The sequence below is a fragment of the Ips typographus genome, linkage group LG6 (assembly GCF_016097725.1).
Source record: "Ips typographus isolate SLU linkage group LG6, UJ_Ityp_2.0, whole genome shotgun sequence".
Classification (NCBI taxonomy): Eukaryota; Metazoa; Arthropoda; class Insecta; order Coleoptera; family Curculionidae; genus Ips; species Ips typographus.
This window is the reverse complement of record NC_138427.1, coordinates 431214-452309: the sequence shown is the minus strand read 5'-3', so window position 1 is coordinate 452309 and position 21096 is coordinate 431214. Positions and strand designations below refer to the sequence as shown.

Sequence of the window (21096 nt, the reverse complement as noted above, 5' to 3'; positions counted from 1 at the left end):
AAGCGGCGTCGTCGACGACAGAGAGTTAGAGTGTGGTAGTAGTGAATTTGGGAACGCGGATAAGTTTAAATAGCGGAATAATTGTGGAATTGTAGTAGTGTTTTTAGTAGCTGTGTTAATTATTGTACGGAGTGTTTTGAAGTGTAATAAATTTATTAATCGTTGAGTTAAATTGACTTTGTGTGAACCCACGGGAAAATCGTAACAATATCCACAAACTATACAAAAAGTATAAATTTAGAAAATAGCAAAACCGCACTAAACTAAGATGCAACAGTAGAGACCATACATATCTTAACTAGCGCTTTAAAATACGTGAGTGACATACAGAAATCAGGCTTGCAGGCTCGATGAACTAAGTTATATAATAGACACATTCTGTAGCAGGGGGACTGCAACATCAAGTTCGTTCTAGCGGTGGACAGATAAAAAAGTCTTGCTCTCTAAGTCTAATACCATGTCTGGGAACCGAAAAGCTCAGACGACTCAGCAGAGAAGGGCAATCAACATCGCGATTGATTAGATTGTATAAAAAAATGACACAATGTAAATTACGTCGACTCTCCAAACTGTCCATTTGAAACCTTACAAGCAGAATAGCATGGTAAATGCCCCTCTCCGGATAAACACCCAGCTTTAAATGATAAGAATTTCAAAAATGTACGCTGAACCCTCTCGATCCCCTCGATGTACACTCTGTATACAGGCGACCACACCAACGAGCCATACTCCTGAAAGCTAGCATCCACGCTAGTAAATGATCCACATTTTCGTCTAATAAAACTCAGCTCCTGCATTGGACCTGCGACAATGTGATCAACATGGTCACAAAAACTCATTTTCGAGACTATAATCGCGAGATATTTCATAGTGCTTACTCTTTGAAGTGAGTCCCGCCCCATGGGGTACTCATGTTTAATTGGCAATCGTTTTTTTTGTAATAGTCACAACGGAATACTTGTTGGTGTTCAATGGCAATTTATTGTTCAAGTACCATTGGTATACAGCGTCCACAGAATGCTGCAGCCCCAGAAAATCGTCGGCATAAATACTCCACACTAATTACCCTTGAAATATCATTGATGAAGATTAATATAATATATTGGAACTGATAAAAATCGGAGAGATATTTTTGTGGTTAGTATGCCGAAGATTTGGCCGCTCAATAGCATGGACAATGACTTCTTCATCAGAAGAAGTGAAAATACTGATACATCCATTTGACAACGAATTAACAACACAGAAAACAACAAATTACTAGAACTTTAAAAGTTAAGTGAAGGTCCGTGACCGTCTGTCATATCTGTTTAGGTTAGTCGTCAATGCACGTGCGTCACTATTTGTCGATCAGATATTTGGTCGTTTTAGCTGAGATTATCTTTTTCATAACTTATGAAAGCAAAAAGTTTGTTCAGAAATCCAAATTGGACAAATAAGATAATCTATCGAATCGATATTCTTATGTGAAATATATCTATTGGTTCAGAAACCGGGCATAAAAGCTTCCAAATGCTCCTAAAGTTGTCCAAAAAAATTCCAAATACTACAGAAACTCCAAAAGCAGTCGAAAGCCTCCCAAAAGCTTTTAAAACAGTCTAGAGGCTCTCAAAACATTTCAAGACAGTCTAAAAGATTCCGTATGCTTTTAAAACAGTTAGAGAGAATAAAAATGCCATTACTAATATTAAAAAAGATTTCAGGGCGTTATAAGCGGGCGTTATGATATAGATTTTTATGAACATTAGAACTTACACCGTTTCCAAGGTATTATGTACTAATAACGTATAGGTGAAAGATAAATAGTTCAAGAGCTCTTATTACTGTGTATACAGTTAGGAGTTTTCTCAAAAATAATTACAATAATTCAGAGTTTGCAAATTACTTTTATATTTATATGCTAACTATTATATACATTACATTCTGGGTCGCACTATACATTTATTAACGACCGTAAATTTGCACTAAAAATTGAAATCCTTTGTTCCAGTTGGACTCCAATTTGATTTTTACATAAGAATAGCCTATACCTCCTTGTAGTATATAAGCTTTTGCAGTGTTACCATCCAAATATTGATTGTACACTCGTATTGCTGTAATTACTTCCTGTTTGATGTAGCCTGATGGTAAAGCCGTGGGATAGTCGATGATTTTCTCTCGGTTAGTCCACCAACGAGATTCTTTTCGATATACCTGTAAAAACGGAGTTTAAGGGCTATACAAATTGGTATACATATTGAATTAGCCTGTAATTATAAACCGAGTTCTGGGCTGTTAAAATAAACGCTCATTAAAATTTGAAGATCAATTCAGCTTATCATAAAACTTAGTCATATGATGGTTTCACTATAAAAGTTCAAAGGTTGATTACCGTCAATATTTTAAATGGGAATTAAGCGAACTCGCCATGTTCGAAAGTGATCGAGTAAGCTAAAGTGAATTTCCGAAAAGACCCAGAATCCAGAGTAAAGTCCTGGCTTGTCTGACCAGATCGGTGATATAGCACGAAATAGTTCGTTCTAGTTCGAAGACAAAATTTAGTTCAGAAGTTTTGTGTTAAGTGATTATTGTAATTAAATATTAATCTTAGATATGTGTACTCAAATAATGCATTCAAATGTAATTTTACATATTTTTATTATTGTAGAAGAAGAGGAAGTTTAGTACATTGGTACTTTAAATTGTTAGAAGTATTATACAGAACTCAACATGTTTGACTAGATCCAAAGAAGGGGTTTTCGAGATGTTGATTTTGTAGATAACGATGTAAAGTTTAAAGAGTTCTTTCGTTAGTTTTCGTTTAGTTCTTTGTTTAGCAGTAGCCAAATTCCAAGGAGATAGTGTTTTAGCGGTTGCTGCTAAAGATTTGAAAAAGAGATCAATGGGATCTTAACTGAGCTGCGGCATGGAAGTAGTAACATGTTGGGCAATATCACAAAGCAATGAAGTTTGTTCCTGTCGTTGAGTTCGCACTCTCTTCGTATTTCTGCTCCCTCCTGATTCTGATGCTGAGATTCTTTTTGAACTGGTTATTTTCTCGGTAATTTCCTCCACTTGTTCGGTACTAGGTTGGTCCACTTCAGATGCCTGTCTTGCAGTTGAAAAGAAACAGAAAGCAAATAAACAAAATGCATGGTGATTAGTAGTAGAGACCTTCGAAGGTGTAAACTGGATGTGGATGGCAGAAGCATAAAGCAGGTTATGATAGTTACTTACCCTGAAATTAATATAACTAACGACTGGACCATAACCACAGCAGCAAAATTAGCGGATGCTTGAGAGAACGAATAAACACATGACCACAGAGAGGAAAATGAGAATATATAAAACAGTGAGACCGATTCTAACCTACGCGGCAGAAACTCTAGCCGACACAAAAGATAATGAGTAATGTAGAAATGAAGACTCTAAGAACAATGAAAGCTATAACACTTAGAGACAGACAAATAAGAGCATACGGGAGCAATGTAACATCTAGAGCATCAACAAATGTGTAAAACCAAAGAATAAAGACTCGGATAGTCATGTTGATAGAATGGCACCTAACATAATAGCTAAGATAATAAACCTTATAGCAAAAGACCAACAGGAAGACCAAAGAAAAGATGGAACGACAACCTACTTACAACAACACTAATAGAAAGAGAATAAAAGGCAGTCAAACAGGAGCAATCTTAGTCAGACGAAGAAACAATAGGATTTTTATATCTGTATCTCATTATTGATACATGATACTAGATAATTAGTCGTTTCAGTGATTAGAAATCCAGTCATACTCATTATGTTCGAACACAGTCAATTTTGTTGGAAATTCAAAAAATACTCGACTTCACTGGTCATTCTGGTACCTTCTCAAACCGGCTGTTAGAAATTAGCTGCTAAGTTCACATCAGTGTTATTTTAATATATGTTTTCTTGTGATCGTGTGGAAAAGTGTACTTTGCAGCCCGACTTTTCATGGCGGAAGTAGGTAATAGTATATTCTATATTAAGAGCGGAAAGTACATATTTGCCGCTTGCCCATGAAAACTCAATCATGTAAAAGCGGGAAAAGTACTTTCGGCTCGAAATATAGACGATATTTTTTCGGCGACTGCTGTGGCTTGGAGTAGAAAGACAACTCACTTCATTTTTGTCGCTCAAACTCATTGTCACTTTGATAAATCACTTTGACGGAAAAGTTTGTGAGTAGATTGTTAGTAGAAAGCAAAAACGCTCTAGAGCAGAAAATGATTCAATTTCTGCGCACGTGCGGCAAATAACCACTTTCTGCTTTGAAATGGAAGCGTACATGAGTACCTTCAAAGTCAGTCGTCGAAAAAGTATTTTTACCGCACGATTTTGGTTGCATTGATAATTAAATGTCTTTTGTTAAATTAATATACTTTAATTATGCGTTAATGCGTTATATTTACTTATTTTCTTACATGTTCAGTTTAAGTGACTATTTAATAGCTACTTCTTGTTAATGTATTACAATTTAAATAAACTGTTTTGCCTGAGTAGTATGGTACAAAAGGAACAATATTTTGACGTCTAAAATATGAATAGACAACCCACATGTAAGAAATTAACGTGACTGTTTTTTTATTGTAACCCCTTCATCTACATATAGCATGATACTATTAAATAAATGCTAATGTTCGAGTAGTTTTCTGCAGGATTGTAGGAAAAATGTTGTACCTAATACGTGCGAAAACTGTCTTTTCCGCACTCGATAGCAGACCAAACGCCAATCAGCGTGCGGAAAAGTGTTACTTTCCGCACTTCTTAGGTAAATAACTATAACATTTTAATATTGAGCAATATTATTCTTTCTTAATAATGACTGTTATGATTTTGTCTTTTAACCTTACAGTTTAAGCAGCTAATTTATTTTTTTTCCTTTTCAACAATCCCGTCTTTTTAATGACGTCATCTGACTTTTGTATGATTTGTATTGTAGGGAAGAAGTGTTCAAAACTCACCTGATTGAATAACAACCTGTCGTATATTTGAACCTGTCCAAGAAACAGGTGTCCGCCGGTACTGGCATTATTGTAAGGCAAATACCGAGAGGCATTGTAATTCTGGGTAGAGTTGCTGTTTGGGAGACTGTTGAAAAAAGAATCCATCAATATTCTATAAAGTTGTCAATTAAATAAAATAATGGAATTATGTTTTGTCCGTAGAAATACCAAATGAAAGGAAATAATTTTTGGAGATACAGGGGATACGTAACAACTAACTTTTAAAAATCAAGTAAAAAATTGTTCCGGATTAACCGAACGAAGTAATGGATTCATAGCTCAGCGGAAGACCGTTGACCTGGAAAAATAGTGGTCGATGGTTCGAGTCCAGCTGAATGCGGAACAAAACTTTACTACAAAACACTACTTAGTTTTTTGTTTATTTATTGAATAATTTTGAAGTTCACGTAACAACTAACAACAACTCACAACAACTACTCACTAACAACTCACTCTGGGTAAAGAAAATCCGGCATAGAGTTTAATTGAAAATCAACTTATGATGACTCAGCACTTGATATAAAAGCTCACTAAAATAATTGAAGAAGAATAAAAGATAGATAAAAAGTAAGAAGTACCATGTAACTATCGTAGCATAGTAAATACATCTCATGTAGTGAAGTCCTCTATAACCAAATACAACCTATGTGAACAACGTTGACATCGCCAGTTATGATATTTGATTACTATATTTGCCGATCCTTAAGTGTCAAGAGATTTTGAGGATATGGGACTAAACATCAATGGTGAGATATGGAACCATCTGCCTTTTCAGGGATGCATGATCTGTCCTTAGGTTAAACTTTTGTCCATACAGATATTTGTGGAAATGCTCGACTGTCTTCAATATGGCTAACAGCTCCTTCCTGGTTACGCAGTAATTCCTCTCTGGCTTCGATAATGCCTTGCTGAAATCACTTGTTCCTCACCATCTTGGTTTTGAGACAAGACTCCGCCTACAACAGTGTTACTAGCATATGCGTCCACAATAAATTCTTCACCAGGTGGATAAGCCAAAATTGGCGGTGAGCAAAGGACTTCCTTGAGTCTCTCCATGGCTTCTTGGCATGTTGGGGAAAATTCAAAGGGCTGATCAATCTCTGTCAAAGTGTTGTTGTTGTTGTGTAAGCATCTGGCTATATCAAAAAAACCACGAACAAACTTTCTGTAATACGAAGACAAGTGTCAAAAAAATAATCTCATGCCTTTTTTAAATGCCAGAAGCCATTTCCAGCTGTGAAAGCAGTTTTCTCTTTGTCCCAATAGTCCATCTCCACTTGCCAATATCTACTTTTTAAATCTAGGGTTGAAACCCATCTTGCATTAGCTAGAGTGTCGATGGTGCCATCTATCCTTGGTAAAGGATAACTGTCCTTCTTGGTAACGTCATTCATTCTTCTGTAGTCCACGCAAAATCTTATAGTCCCATCTTTCTTAGTAACAAGTACCACAGAAAAACTACAAGGGCTTGTGGATGGCTCGATGATCCCTCGATTTGCCATGTCTTGTACTAGATTCTCCACTTGTGTTTGTTTAGGCAATGGGATTCTTCTGGGACCCTGCTTGATTGGCAAATGATCACCGGTTACAATTTTGTGTCGCACCAAATGAGTTCTTCCCAAATCTGTTTCGTCTAAAGCAAACACCTCCTTGTACTTGAGAAGCAGATGACCAAAAATCCGTTTGTCTTGAACATTCAGGGTAGAGCTCGCCTTTTCGACTAGGCGTATCAAACACTGAGAAGGGTCACTAACGAGATTTGGTTTTGCCTTTTCCGCCTCTGTAGTCACCATAATTACTGGCTCGCTCAGATTTGGCTATGACGTCACCTTTCTTCGACCTTTGGTCATATTCCTTCAAGTTAACAACCTTCACATAAGCTTGGCCGTTCTTCTGTTGAACCAGAGTCCAAGCCACAAGCACTTCCTTTTTCACAGCGTCTTTTTACTCTTCATAGCTTAGTTCCACTAGCTGAAGTTGATTTGAGTCGATTTCTTCATCCAGGTGAATTTTTGCGACAGTTTCTGATCTTGCTGGTTGATCAAGTTGATATATTCTTGCAATGTAACCTTTCCTGTCTGCAAGCTCTGTTCATCACTTTATTTTCCAAGTCCAATTGGAATTTGTGTTGCTCCATGAGTTCCACCAATCCCAAAAGTCCATCATCAGTTATGCCAGCCACAAAATCTACATAATTCTTTATAGACAATTCATTGTTTAATTAAAATTAATTAAAATTCAAAAGATGAATCAAGTGTTGCACGTCATTTAAATCCGAAAACTTTCACTTTCAAAATCTGCTTTAAAAAAAACAGGGTCCCATTTAAAAAAATAAATTTGATGATGGCTGGCAAAAACCGAAACCGTTTTAGAAGGAAAAAAGTTGCAATGACAAAGTGTCAACAAATCAATAAATTAAAATTATCTCATCAAATAAAATTACTATAATGCATCATTTGCAGGACTGAAAGCGACTACGTAATAGAGCATATTACGATACAGTATGAAATAAATTACTATTTCGCAACAATAATCTTCTATTTTACGTCTGGGTTTCCGTTACGAAAACAATGACGATTGTTTTTACTCTCTCAAGAGTAAAAATAAAAATGAACATTAATAAATTTGTTTCTATCCTGCTACTTTCAACTTGTTTTATATGGTACACTTTCTTTAATTCAGGTTATGACATTAATCGCAATTCTGCATAGCATGGCATTCCCTACGATTAATTTGCGAACAGGACAAACTGTAACCAAGTAATAATGACCGATAAACTTTACCTCGAGACGGGAATGAAACTTTCCGCCGAGGTTTGTATACTATTTTATTTTCAATCATTAATCAAAATCCTAGCAAACTTTTAATAAAACATCCAGTAGAAATTTTGATCGCTAGTATGTCTCTAACAATATGTTTGTAGTATCGGTACGATGACCTCAACGATAATAAACGATCGGTGAATTATTTAAAGTTTTAACGTCATTATTGTGACTTTTATATTTTGGCCTGAAAGTTTTCTAGCGTGCTTTTAACATGCATTTTCCTGAAAACGCATATGTACTTGTAGCCCACCTGAGCTGCGAGCTATTGCAGAGGTCGCAACTTCTGCAATAGAAGAAAGAATTCATACCTGTAAAAAATAAGCCCAGATACGAAAAAGCATGTCAATCGTTTAAAGCATAGTGTGCAGACAAGACTGTAAAAAAGATCCGAAGCAGTTGTCTTAGCGTATTTTAGTGAAATGGAACAGAGTAAGAAATCATCGACCAATGTGATCAACACATTCAACGCTGCGAACCACCTTAAATATAACAGAAGGATTCGATATAACTAAATTTGGAAGAAGTTTTGGCATTTCTGAAGAGGCAGAATATAAGATATAAAGCAAAAAAGTGAAGTACGTTTACCATTTTGATAATATTAAAAGATTTTTCAAAAGGGACCAAAGGGTCTCTCGAAGTCTGAAGCCTGTTGTTTTTCAAATAAGATTAGCGTGGTCATACCCTACTCTTCGTATAAACCTACTCTTCGCTATTGTGTATGATACTAACATACACTGGATCTATATAATCCAAACATATTTAGATTAACGAAGAATGTTCAAAATGAATGCTTTTTAATGTAACTTAGATTTGGCAAAATAACAAACCAGTTATTCAGCCACAATAGCATTAGTCAGTTTCCTAAGAAAATTGCAGAGTTTTGAATCCTTTGTAATACAAAGACACTGAACACTGTTTCAGACATACAGCTGCTACTTTATTGGCAAACAACAGAAGGGAAAATTAAACCAGCATAAATCCAGACAGATATTTATACAAGTCAGTAAGCTCAAAACTGGTTTCCGACCAAGATTAAGACAATAATTATTGAAAAGAGTACTTGGGTACAGTCTTCTGAACCCAAGAGAAACAGAAGAACAAGCATCAGCAATATACCAAATAGTCAACACAGCTGTGGATGACCCCACATTGGAGGAAGTAACAAAGGCAATAAAAAAAAAATAACAACAAAGCACGAGACAATGAAGGTATTCCCGCGGAATGTCCTAAATGTGAAGGGGAAATATAACACCAGCGAATACATAAATTGATTGAATGCATCTGAAGAGCAGTACATTGGCCCTAGAATTTGAATTAATAGTATAATACCACTTCATAAGAAGGGAGACAGGATAAAGTGTAAAAATTACAAAGGAATTTTACTGATCAATGTGACAAAATTTTAGTCAGTATACTACTGGACAGACTAACACCTCTGGTTGACAGCTGCATTGGTGATTATCACTGCGGATTTAGAAGACACAGGTCAACGTAGACTAGATATTTACTATTAGCGAAATGCTGGAAAAGACCTGGAAATTTGACCAAAAGCTGCACAACCTCTTTATAGCCTTTAGGCAGGCCTATGATAGCATTTTGCGAGTAAAACTTTGGAATGCCATAACAGAACTCTCCATTCCCCAGAAGCTTATACACCTAACCAGAAAATGCATGGAGGGATCTAGTACCGTAGTTAGAGTTGGAAATGCTCTGTCAACCTCAACAGGGAGATGCTATGTTGCCACTACTGTTTAACATTGCCCTGGAAAAGGCAGTGCAACCAACGCGCATTGATATGCAAATGTTTACAACAAATGGACCCAGATTATTGCTTGCCTTTGCAGACGACATTAATATAGTGGAGAGAAACACCATACAAGTAGAGAAACAATTCATTAAACTAGAAAAAGAAACTAAAAAATGGTCTTAAATCAATGAGATAAAAACCAAGGACATGTGTGTCACCAGGCAAGAACAAAGAGGAAATTTAACAGACAGAATTGGTCAAAATGTCACAGTTGGCCAACTTAATTCAGTTCAGAGATTTAAAAATCTAGGCGCCATGCTAAATGCAGATAATGATATACTGGAAGAAATCAAGGTTAGAATCCTTAGTGGAAACAGATGTATGTACGCGCTTAACAAAGCATTTCAAAGCAAGAATCTATCACGAATATCTAAGGTTCTCCTGTACAGAACGGTTATTAACCCTATCATCATGTACGGATGTGAAACATGCACACTAACAAAAACGAGTGAGTATAAATGACTGTGTTGCGAACGAAAGATTTTGAGAAGAATATTTGGAATACATTCGACCCGGAGATAGAGATATCGCATAACAACTAATTCCGAGCTAAAGCAACTTTACCAAGATCCGGATGTTGTACGTGAAATATATTCCCGAAGGTTACGTAAGGCTGGACATGTACAAAGACAGTCAGATGAACGTTCAACGTTTAATAAAACTAGTGTGGCAAAGCAACCGAGAATCAAAAAGTCAGGGGGTATGAAATGAATACGAATCGAGACAACTAATGACGCACGGAGAAGAATGGAGACAAATTGTTGGATGAGCCAAAACCCACTAAGGGTTGTAGTGCTACGGAGTAAGTAAGTAAAAACGAAGTCTACTTCAGTAGCAGCAGGTTAGGTTGACATACCTCCAGTCAAGTTAAAACTGCTACGTCAATTTCAAACATGTTGAAGATTCTGGAGAAACTTTAAATTCAGATTCTTTAAAAACAGAATTATTCTTAAGCGAAGTGTTGATAGAATGTGGTAGAAGAAGCTGACAAATGACGGGTTTCTGTCTCATTATACAGTGATTTTTCTTGATAACTAACTACTAGTGGAAAGTAGGTTATTTTCGTCTGGTTTACAAATATAAGAAATAACGTTATCACATACATAATTGAAGCTATTTTTTTCTGCACTTAAAATAAATTAATAACAAAATATTACGATGTTTTCTTACCTTTGATTAGATGTTTGATTTGCTGAGAAAACTAGACCGGGTGGATATTGGTAGCACTTCGAAACAGCAATAAATCCACTGAAGACAATTAGTGTCACTAATAAAAAAATCTGCTTCATTTTTCCGGTAATAATTCGTCCTACTAATCACTTTCCTTGTGTTTTTGTATCTTTTATAGGATCTTTTGATAAACATTACATACAAAATATATATTACAACAAATATTCCTTAGGTAAGGTGCTCTTATTGATCTTATGATTTTACTGGTTAATTTTTCAGTTTTTTGCTAAACATGTAAATTTCTATTGTTATAAATATTTTTTTGTATTTGAGTTTTACGAAGAACTGTCTGAGGCCCCGTTCTAAAGAAGCAAAATAGTGTAAAGCGAGAAAACTGTGTAATCAAGCTTCAGCTCAGTTAGATTTGTCTTGATCATTAAATAAGTGAAAATCAGAAATAGCGATGTTATTCCAAATCAAAAGTCGAGTATTGGACCAAGTGAAGTCTGAATTTGATAGTTGCACTACAGTCCAACTAGGTTATTTGTATTGTTACAGGGTAATTATTTACTCTATCAGTTCGTAATTGTTTAAATGACTGTTTGATCTCGCTGAACACTGCCAAATAACTGAGTTATTTAATAAAACAGCAGATTTAATCTAAACTGGTAACTCAGTCTCCAATTGAACGGTTCTAACTTGGTCATTTTGATAGTTACTGGATGCTTTAAAATACCAATTTCATGTCTTTTTAAATATTCTTTTGACGCCCTGTATAGTCTCTGTAGTGAAAATGTCAAATTACAATGTTTCTTCATAAAAGGACAAATTAGTGTATACTATAGTCTAAATTTGACAGTTTTTAGAATCATAATAAATAACTTGGTTAGTTTGATGTTTAACAATCTATAGCTCTCAAAATGTTCTTTTTAACCACCTTATGACAAGCAATTAAGTTTTCATATAAAAAAAAGGATCACAAAGGAATTTACATTTTGAATGAGAAAAAAATATACACGTAAACCGAGGTAGTACGAAAAAACTTGACGGAATATTCCGTGACAAGAACATAGAATGTAAAATTGCCTTATTTCTGAGGTACAGGGTGTTGAAATTTAATTTTGATGACATGTTCTATTTCGACAGATAACTGTGAGAAGTTTATTTGAAATAACCCTTTTAGTTGAAACTTAAATTGGTTATTAAAAAAATGGTTTACTTACTAAATTAAGTATAATTTCGAATAAAATAACCATTGGTACCACGTAAATGGTTCTTATTTAGTATGCGAAAGTTTGGCTGCAAGTGTGAGTCTGCTCAGTTGCAGGCAAAATGGTGGCTTAAAAAAAAATTGAGAACTACAAATTTGCTATATTGTATCACCCCCCAAACTGTAGTTACTTTGGATCAGTCATTATTTTTATACTAAATAACTCAGTTACTAGTTTATACAGAGAAGTAAAAAGATATATTTATAGATATCAATTAATTAATATATCGAATCGCTTTGGAACTTGAAAAAACTAACTAGTTCTGGACTGTTAAAATGGAAGGGTCAAATTGACTTCCGTTCAGTTTAATATGACTTTAATGCTAAATAACGACGCGATTATTAGACATTTACTATAGGCATTATACAGGTGGTTGAAGGATAATTTTATGGGCTACATATTGGTATAACAAATTACCATCTAACTGTCAAAATTAAAGTTATTGAGTGTTAAGGTAAAAACTGTTAATTTTTAAATTACATTCACTGAAATTTATAAGTAAATTGTTGTAAAAGTATAAGTTTGACTTTTACACACAACCTTCTGATCTCCCAGTCTATAAAGAAGCAACACAATACGCGTATCAGAAAGAACAAATTTGCTTTAGAGATACATCACAGATCATGTGAAATTTTTATGCATTTAATACAGTCAAGGTTGTACTATGTATACTGTGATAGTGTATCCGGGACATTTTATGATTGAAAACATCAGGTGACTCATTCACTTCGCTGTGACAGTTGCGGCGTTGCCACTACGTATATATTAATGAGCGCCTATTCAAAAAACCTAAATGTCTGTTAAAATAAAAAGAAACTTCAATATTAAGATACTGACGTTTGTTTTTTTTTTAGTACAAAATATCTGTGTAAACGGTTATAATAATCACGTAATAAAACAAAAGGCGGACAACTTTGAAAGAAACAGCCGCTTAAAAATGACCAAAAATTTTGCTGTCCCATTCTTTTTGACGAGCAGTTTATATGTATGTTGGTAAAGCTTATAATATCTCTAATATTTTGAACATAGCTCAAACATGCAATATAATACATAAATAGAGGTGACAGTGTGCCTTTAATTTTTTGGGATTTTCTGTATTTATAATAAAGTTTTTTTTAAACAATGTTGTTTTAGCAGAAACTTTAACATTCTAGAAATATGGGTATGGAGATTACAAAATTACCCATATGAAATCAACGGTTGTACTGTAAGAGGGTGAAATTTATTGGTCAAAATTGTTCAACTTTTTGCTGTCATATTTGGCATTACTTATTTTGTTGTTAGATAGTATTTTAAAACGTGTTTGAGGGTACTTCATGCAAGGACAGATATTATCAATTAGCAAATAACAGAGCAATATAAAGGCATTGCATAGTGTAGCATCATCATGACCTTTTGAAATAAACAAATTGCAAAATAAACAACATACCTTATCCAATAGCCTCCCCTCAGATATCAAGGATTCTTAATTTAGATTACTGAGGATGTTTAAACTTTATTTGTTTATTCAAGAAAATATTTACCCAATTAGCCCAACTTTGACTTTTTGGTACCTTGAATAATATGATATTATTTATGATTTCATTGGTAGTGGTTTAATGCGTTTTGCAATTTGCTTTCATTTAGCACTTTATTTAGAATTGTTATCATAATGTTTGGAATCATAATAATACCACTGTACGAATGGTTTGTTTAATGCGGTTAATGTTCAAACCAACCAACCAACCCACCTATAATAAAATGAGACGTTTTGGTGACATTTCGAGTAATAATCTCACTCTCAAATACGTGCTTTTAAGTTAACTCCTAAATCATGTGAAATATCGTGGCCATATTCATAGCGCTATCATAGACTGGTAGCAGTGGTAGTGAACAAAATTATAAAAATACTTCAAAATAAAACTAATTTTATAGTGATTATTGATTCTTTATGATACAATTTATACTTAAACTCGGTATAAGTTAAAACATAATTGTTAAATAAAATCTAACGCTTTAGAACAAATTTACAATACAAGTCTTCCCTCTCAAAAAAACTCCCGTAAAATGTGGTAATAATTACATCAATTTGCATATTGTCTTAAAAATGTTATGGTTATTGAAATTTGTTGTTTGCAATTTACGGTATTCTGAACGGTGTAATGTGATAATTTCATATGCTAATAATGGAACAATGTGTTAATTATTACATTAGCATAATGTGACCACTTCATTTCCGAATATATACCAGGTATTTAGCCTAGAACGCAGTTAGCATTGATATTAGCTTGAAAATCGATTGTATTCTATTTTTGGGCTTGTATAAGGTGGGCCAAATTGGATGCTTTTAAATTGAAACTGGTTTTTTCAAAATACAAAATAGACAATTGATGATATGAACTTCTTTGGCCTACTTCTGTAATCTAAGGACTTGCTCAAGAAGACCGGATTTAACTTCGTCAGATTATCAAATAAAAAAAAACTGTAAAACTGGAAGGAAAAAACTTCGATCACCATTTTATTCAGACAAGTGGAACATGGTTTCCTCAAAATGCCTTCCTATAAAATAGCTATTAAAGTCAAGAGCATCATTCTGGTAAAATAAACAGTAAACCACATACCGGTTAAGGTATACCTTACTTTTCAATGCCAGAAACAGTACAATAAACAAAACATTTTATACACCACAGGCCTTAGGAAGAGTATAATGTCCATCAGGTCGAAACCTGTCACTCTTCAGGACATTATGTTCTCTCTAACGCCCTTAGTACATAAATAGCTATAAAGGAGCTTGATACTACTCTCTGTTCAGTGACTTCTGACTCTTACGTCACATCTTTTATATCATTTCATTAGATAAAGATCGACAAAAAATGTGTGTATTATAACATAATGTCAGGTTATTCTGACGTTTTTATCAGTTTCGTGACTAAATAGCGCGAGTCGTCTCAAACAGTGTTGTTATTTGTGTTAAAAATGCCTTTCCGATATAGTGAAAAGGAACAAATTCTGATTTCACGACTTATAGACTATTTCCAGAAGGAAAAAGTGTCTGGAAAAACATTATTACAGTTTCATATGCTTTAGGCATTTCTAAATCTACCGTCCAAAGGATTTAATGGTGTGCAAAAAGATGAAAGCTTTTTAAAAAACACACAAGCGAAGCCATTGCGCAATCCAGGGGAAGTTCCCTGTCTAATATCCACGAGAATATAATTAGAACAAGAATTTACAATATGTATGGCTTAAGTAATAAATTTCTTTGTTTTAGCTATTGTTTACTAAGGATTCCAAATGCATTCTAAAGGCCTATTGATTCAGAAATATTTATTATGTTTTTGCTTATAGGAGAACATAAGCACAGTAAGATCCTTGATGCATAAATTAACAACTCTTGACCAAATTTTGATATGTTAGGGTAGCTTACATAAAACTTTAAATCATTTTTTATTTAAACTTGTTCTGAATCTAACAGAATATTTTTAATGGAACAACCTCACGTGGTTCAAAGTCGGACGAGATTGCTGCGCAAGTACACAACAAACGAAGGTTGTTTATTCCATTATAAGCCCGTTTTTTTTTTAATGAAACATGAATATATATAGGTATGATAATTTCATGGGAAATCAACGGTATAATACAAGAACTTGCATACCAATGCTCACGCACAAGACGATGAAAACCTCCATTAGTGACATGCGTTTGGGAGATGCGAAAAATGCGTCAAATTACGTCATATCCGCTCCATTAGACTAATGCATGTCTCCAAAGAAGTGTTTTTCCATCTTTGGCCTGAACATTGATTTTTATCTATCTCCATACCGTTGGACCCATGGATAATTTTAAAATATTTATAATTGTATCGCAAAAGTTTGCAGGACAATTATTCCCTTCAAACTGTCAGGAAAAAAAACAGAAGAAGGAAAACAAAATTTATTATAGTCGACTTTCCTGGTGACTGTATTATAATTTACAGAGTGGTCCAGTTTCCATGGCGGAAACTTCAGAGAGCGATAGAGAATCAAAAATAATATGAGTTTGCATTATAAACTATATTTTATTTTTAAATTTTTTTTTATTTCCAGTGATGTAGGGCATGACAAGATACATCTAGTCCAAATTTGAGCTAAATATCTCTAAAACTAAGAACTATAAAGCTAAAAACTAAATCTACAAAACTTTAATATAGTTTCTCGAATATAGTTTATAATGCAAACTCATATTATTTTTCGATTCTCTATCGCTCTCTGAGGTTTCCGCCATAGAAACTGGACCACCCTGTATTCGACACTAATTAGTAAACACTTTTTTTTAATTACAGCATACTAGTCCTGGTGGATGGTTCAGATGAAAAACTGAATTGCAGGAATCGCCTCGGAGCTATACAGCAATTACAGCAGCTAGGACAGTAATTTAAAATGAAGTAATGATTATAAATATTTAAATTAAGTACATGATTATAATTGTTTCTATAGGATACAATAACATTCATATTGGCAGCTTATCCAAATTAACTGTTATTCCCTGAAGGAATGGCAATATAATGTACAAATATTATATTCAACAATTAATCTGTGTCAACTTATTTTTTGATGGGCTATCGAATGTTTAATTATTGACATTTAAAACTGGAGCACCCTGTATATTTTGTAATCTATTCAAAATAAGTGTTTATTTCTATATTACATCAGCAAATTGTGGTTAATTGTGCTGAACAACTGCTTATAAGTAAATGGTGCAATTTCAGTTTAAGGCCCGGTTCTACAATCACAGTATACATATAGCCCTATTCTATAGATAAAACATTTGACTTAAGTAGATAACACGCATTTTTTATACTGTTATCTGAGGAATCAAATTTACATCATGAATAGCCTTAAACCAAGGATAACCCATAATTAAAAAAGGGTGCTAAATAGTTTTGTATTTTACACCAATCAAAATTCCAGATTTAGGCTATTGCTGTAAGTACAACACCAGCCTAATATATAATTTATTGTAGCCCCTGCCTTAAATTGTAACCTAAAACTATAATCATTTTGATAATCAATCAATATCAGATTTAATCACGGACATACGTTGTAAGATTGTCTGTGATTGGTCTATTTCATATCGCACAGTTGTGGAAAGTCTAGGATTCTGTATTCGTTCAACCGTTGGCAATTGCCTACTTATCCGTTCTCTGTTGAGGAATTTATTTAAAAATTATTATTAATTTATTCATTGACATTGTGAAGTTGAGCTGCGGGTACGCTCAAAACATGTTAAAATAATTTGAGACTAATTTTGGGTTGTCCCCATGTATTTGCTTATTAGTTAACCAAATTTTTGTGGTTTATCTGAATGTTTGCCTTTTATGCAAGCAACATTCGGTATGCATTAATATTTCAAGAAACGGTGCAGACTTATAACGGATGGAAAAAGTAAGATGGAATGAAACCAGCCGACATGTGAAAGTAGCGTTTGGCCCAAAAATAGAAAAAGAAAACGATTATTACGCCATTTTAAATTCACGATTAACCCAAATCCTTCTAAGATTGAAAAAATGTATAAATTGTAACTTTCATTAAGATAAGTGAAAGCAAACTCAAAGTCGATCTCCACAAAATATTTATTAAGTTGTTATGTGCCTGACATGTTTCGAGTGTATTTAGACACCCATCTTCAGAGGCTTAACTAGAGTCACAGTCTGCTGGCCCAGGTGTATAAAAGGTGGTTGTTTTTTTTATTCTACACAGGAATTATCTCACCGCTCAGTACGCTAACCCTAATGAAGATTCACCGAGTCAGCACTGTCAGCAGATTCCCTCCAGTCAGACATTGGTCATTTCAATAATCTTTCTAGTTAGTCGGTAAAATTTATTAATCTAGTTAAGACATATTCTTTAATTGATGTATCTTTTGGTATTATTAAAGTTTTTTAAAAAGAAATCTTCTGGTGCGTGACTTAGTTATTTCAGGGGAAAAAAACCTTGATGAAAAAAACCCAGTTCCGGTTTCAAAGATGGCAGGGTGCTTGGTTTTTTATTCTTGAAGGGTGAAAAAAAACTGGGACCACGCCGCCATAATGACAATTTTTTTTTAAATTTTAGTGTTTTAATGTTTTAATTTTGTGTTCTCTGTAAACGTCCACCGCGGTTCTTGTTATGTGACCTCCCTTACGTGGTCTACAATTTTGATAGACATGCCGTTCTAACATCATTCAACTACTTTGGGTTTTGATTAAGCTTTTTCCCCCTTCAAGCATAAAAAACCAAGCAACCTGCCATCTTTGAAACCAGAACTGGGTTTTGATTAAGTTAACTTGCCATTGTTTCACATTAAGTGATATTTTTTTTAATATAATCTGATTTTTTAAAGCTTGCAGTAATTATATTAATATTCAACTATACAGGGTAATTCAAATTCGACCCTCACCATTGGGATCTCAGAAACCATAAGAGATACGAGAAAGTTTAAATTGGGGCAAAGTTGCGCAATATAAAGCTCAACCAAATGCTGTTTTAAAAATTTTTATTTTCCGAGTACTTCCGAAGATATCCGAAAAAAACTGAAAATTTGATTTATTGTTTTTATTTATTTCTAACCTTATTTGAAGAGATATCCCAAAACTAAAAGCATCTTTTCATTGCCACTTTTTCCTAGCTATTCGATGATGGATACAAATTTGCCACACGACGTTTCGTTTTCTGTCAGTCATCATCAACTTTCTTTTTTCTTATGGGCGCCATATTGGATTTTTAGCCCACCAAATAGTACGTTTTATTCTGATTTTAGTGATGTATAATAACTTATGATTTGCTTCATAAATAACAAAATAATTCAATAAAAACTATTTTTACTTTAGTTATTGGCTTTGAGTTAATGGGCCGTTTTAAAAAATGTCATTGTTTGACAGTACTTGTCAAACACGATAATTCGGACGATCATTAGAGAGTCAATCATAGTTAAAAATGTATCTAGAAAAGAAACCCCCGCAGAAAATGTTATTATTATACAAGCATTGCTGAACTATTTAGGTTAATCAGAAAAAGAGATTTGTTAGCATTATCTCTAACTTAAAAGGCTTATTTATGTTTCCAACAGAAAGATCACCATTTTAGGAACTTCATTTTTTGGCAAATTTCAATTTTTATAATGTTAAGTGCTAGTTTATAGTTATTTATTTTGGAAGTGACAAACCATTTTTTATTCATTCATATTTATTCGAGTGAATAAACCGGTTTAAGTCACGTGTCTTATACAGTATTTTATTAAATTTCGACTTCTTATATTAAAAAAAAACTAAAATTACAGTTCTATTAAATTTGCACCGCGCCCCGTAGATGTAACATTGATGTTTGTTTGTTTACATCTGTAAATAGGCGAATGTCATTCAGAGTGATTTAATAGTTACTTTGCAGCAAGTGACTTAAACCATTTTTTATTCACGAAAAGAACAACTAGGTCCACAAGCGTAGCGAGTGTCCTAAGCTCTTCGAGTGAATAAACCGGTTTAAGTCACGTGTACACTTTTGTGACTAAGTATGTTCAGGCCAATTGCGTGTGACAAGTACTACCAAGTAATCTTCATAAAACGTCTCATTAACTCAAAGCTAACTAAGGTAAAATCTCTAAAAGCTCTAATGATCGTCCGAATTATCGTGTTTGACAAGTACTGTCAAACAATGACATTTTTTAAAACGGCCCATTAACTCAAAGCCAATAACTAAAGTAAAAATAGTTTTTATTGAATTATTTTGTTATTTATGAAGCAAATCATAAGTTATTATACATCACTAAAATCAGAATAAAACGTACTATTTGGTGGGCTAAAAATCCAATATGGCGCCCATAAGAAAAAAGAAAGTTGATGATGACTGACAGAAAACTAAACGTCGTGTGGCAAATTTGAATCCATCATCGAATAGCTAGGAAAAAGTGGCAATGAAAAGATGCTTTTAGTTTTGGGATATCTCTTCAAATAAGTACGAAAGGAAGAAAATGACAAACAGTCTTCTCCACAATACTTTATTATGATCTTAGATGGTAAGGTCTGCTCAACAAGTTTCGGTCACATAAATGACCATCTTCAGGAGCTACAAGTTAAATGTTAAAAAAATGTTTTTTTTAACATTTAACTTCTGGTACACCAAGTAAAGTAGGTTATTCTTGTAGCTCCTGAAGATGGTCATTTATGTGACCGAAACTTGTTGAGCAGACCTTACCATCTAAGGTCATAATAAAGTATTGTGGAGAAGACTGTTTGTCATTTTCTTCCTTTCGTACTCCTGCGACTCCACTGAAAGAATATGGACTACTACTTCTTTCTTCAAATAAGGTTAGAAATAAATAAAAACAAAAAATCAAATTTTCAGTTTTTTTCGGATATCTTCGGAAGTACTCGGAAAATCAAAATTTTTAAAAGAGCATTTGGTTGAGCTTTATATTGCGCAACTTTGCCCCAATTTAAACTTTCTCGTATCTCTTATGGTTTCTGAGATCCCAATGGTGAGGGTCGAATTTGAATTACCCTGTATATAGTCAACTATAGTCCAATAGGGTATGATGCATTGACATATCTAAATAAAAAATACGAGAAGGGTAGTCTTGACCGACTAGTTAGCAAGGAGAGGTGGAGTTCCTGGAGTGGAGGAGAAACCCTCCTTCTGTCAATAACCTTCTAAATGCCCCCCTCCCTTCACTTCACTATTCCTTTCGAAACGACTATATCCATATATTGTTCGTATACATACATCCCCATTCCGACATTGAACAAAACATACTGACTAAAGCATGTCTATACAAGTATGCTATAATTTTTGGAGACTTTAATATAAACAGAATCAAGAAAATACAGCTGAACAGATTTTTAGACAACTCAGACTTTATAAAAAAACAAACACCCCGCCGACATGTTTAATGCCAGTAAACCATGACTCGACACTAGACATATTACTCAAACCTCACAAATGTTATAAAAAATGATGATTTGACAAATGAACTTGGATCAGACCATCTGGCCATAACATTTGATATTGACATCCAACGAACCCAAC

At 34.0% G+C, this 21096-nt stretch overlaps 2 protein-coding genes across 2 annotated transcripts in view; both read right to left on the bottom strand.

Annotated features, from left to right (window-relative positions):
- Nucleotides 1–21096, bottom strand: part of LOC145731064 (odorant receptor 67c-like) — a 179942-nt gene that overhangs the window by 48476 nt on the left and 110370 nt on the right. The gene's annotated exons all lie outside the window — the stretch shown is intronic.
- LOC145731077 (putative salivary secreted peptide) lies at nt 1864–10970 on the bottom strand. Its single transcript, XM_081982667.1, has 3 exons — nt 10809–10970; nt 4965–5091; nt 1864–2190 (listed from the first exon to the last, which is right to left on the bottom strand). The coding sequence occupies exons 1-3, from the start codon at nt 10925–10927 to the stop codon at nt 1942–1944; spliced, it is 495 nt and encodes a 164-aa protein (XP_081838793.1). The 5' UTR covers nt 10928–10970; the 3' UTR covers nt 1864–1941.

Excerpts from the sequence above, each read along its gene's own strand:
- LOC145731077 (XM_081982667.1), bottom strand. The coding sequence starts at position 10,927 with ATGAAGCAGATTTTTTTATTAGTGACACTAATTGTCTTCAGTGGATTT. Across the intron at positions 5,092-10,808 it reads AATCAAACATCTAATCAAAG|TCTCCCAAACAGCAACTCTA; the intron begins GTAAGAAAACAT and ends TTTTTTCAACAG. Across the intron at positions 2,191-4,964 it reads ACAGGTTGTTATTCAATCAG|GTATATCGAAAAGAATCTCG; the intron begins GTGAGTTTTGAA and ends CCGTTTTTACAG.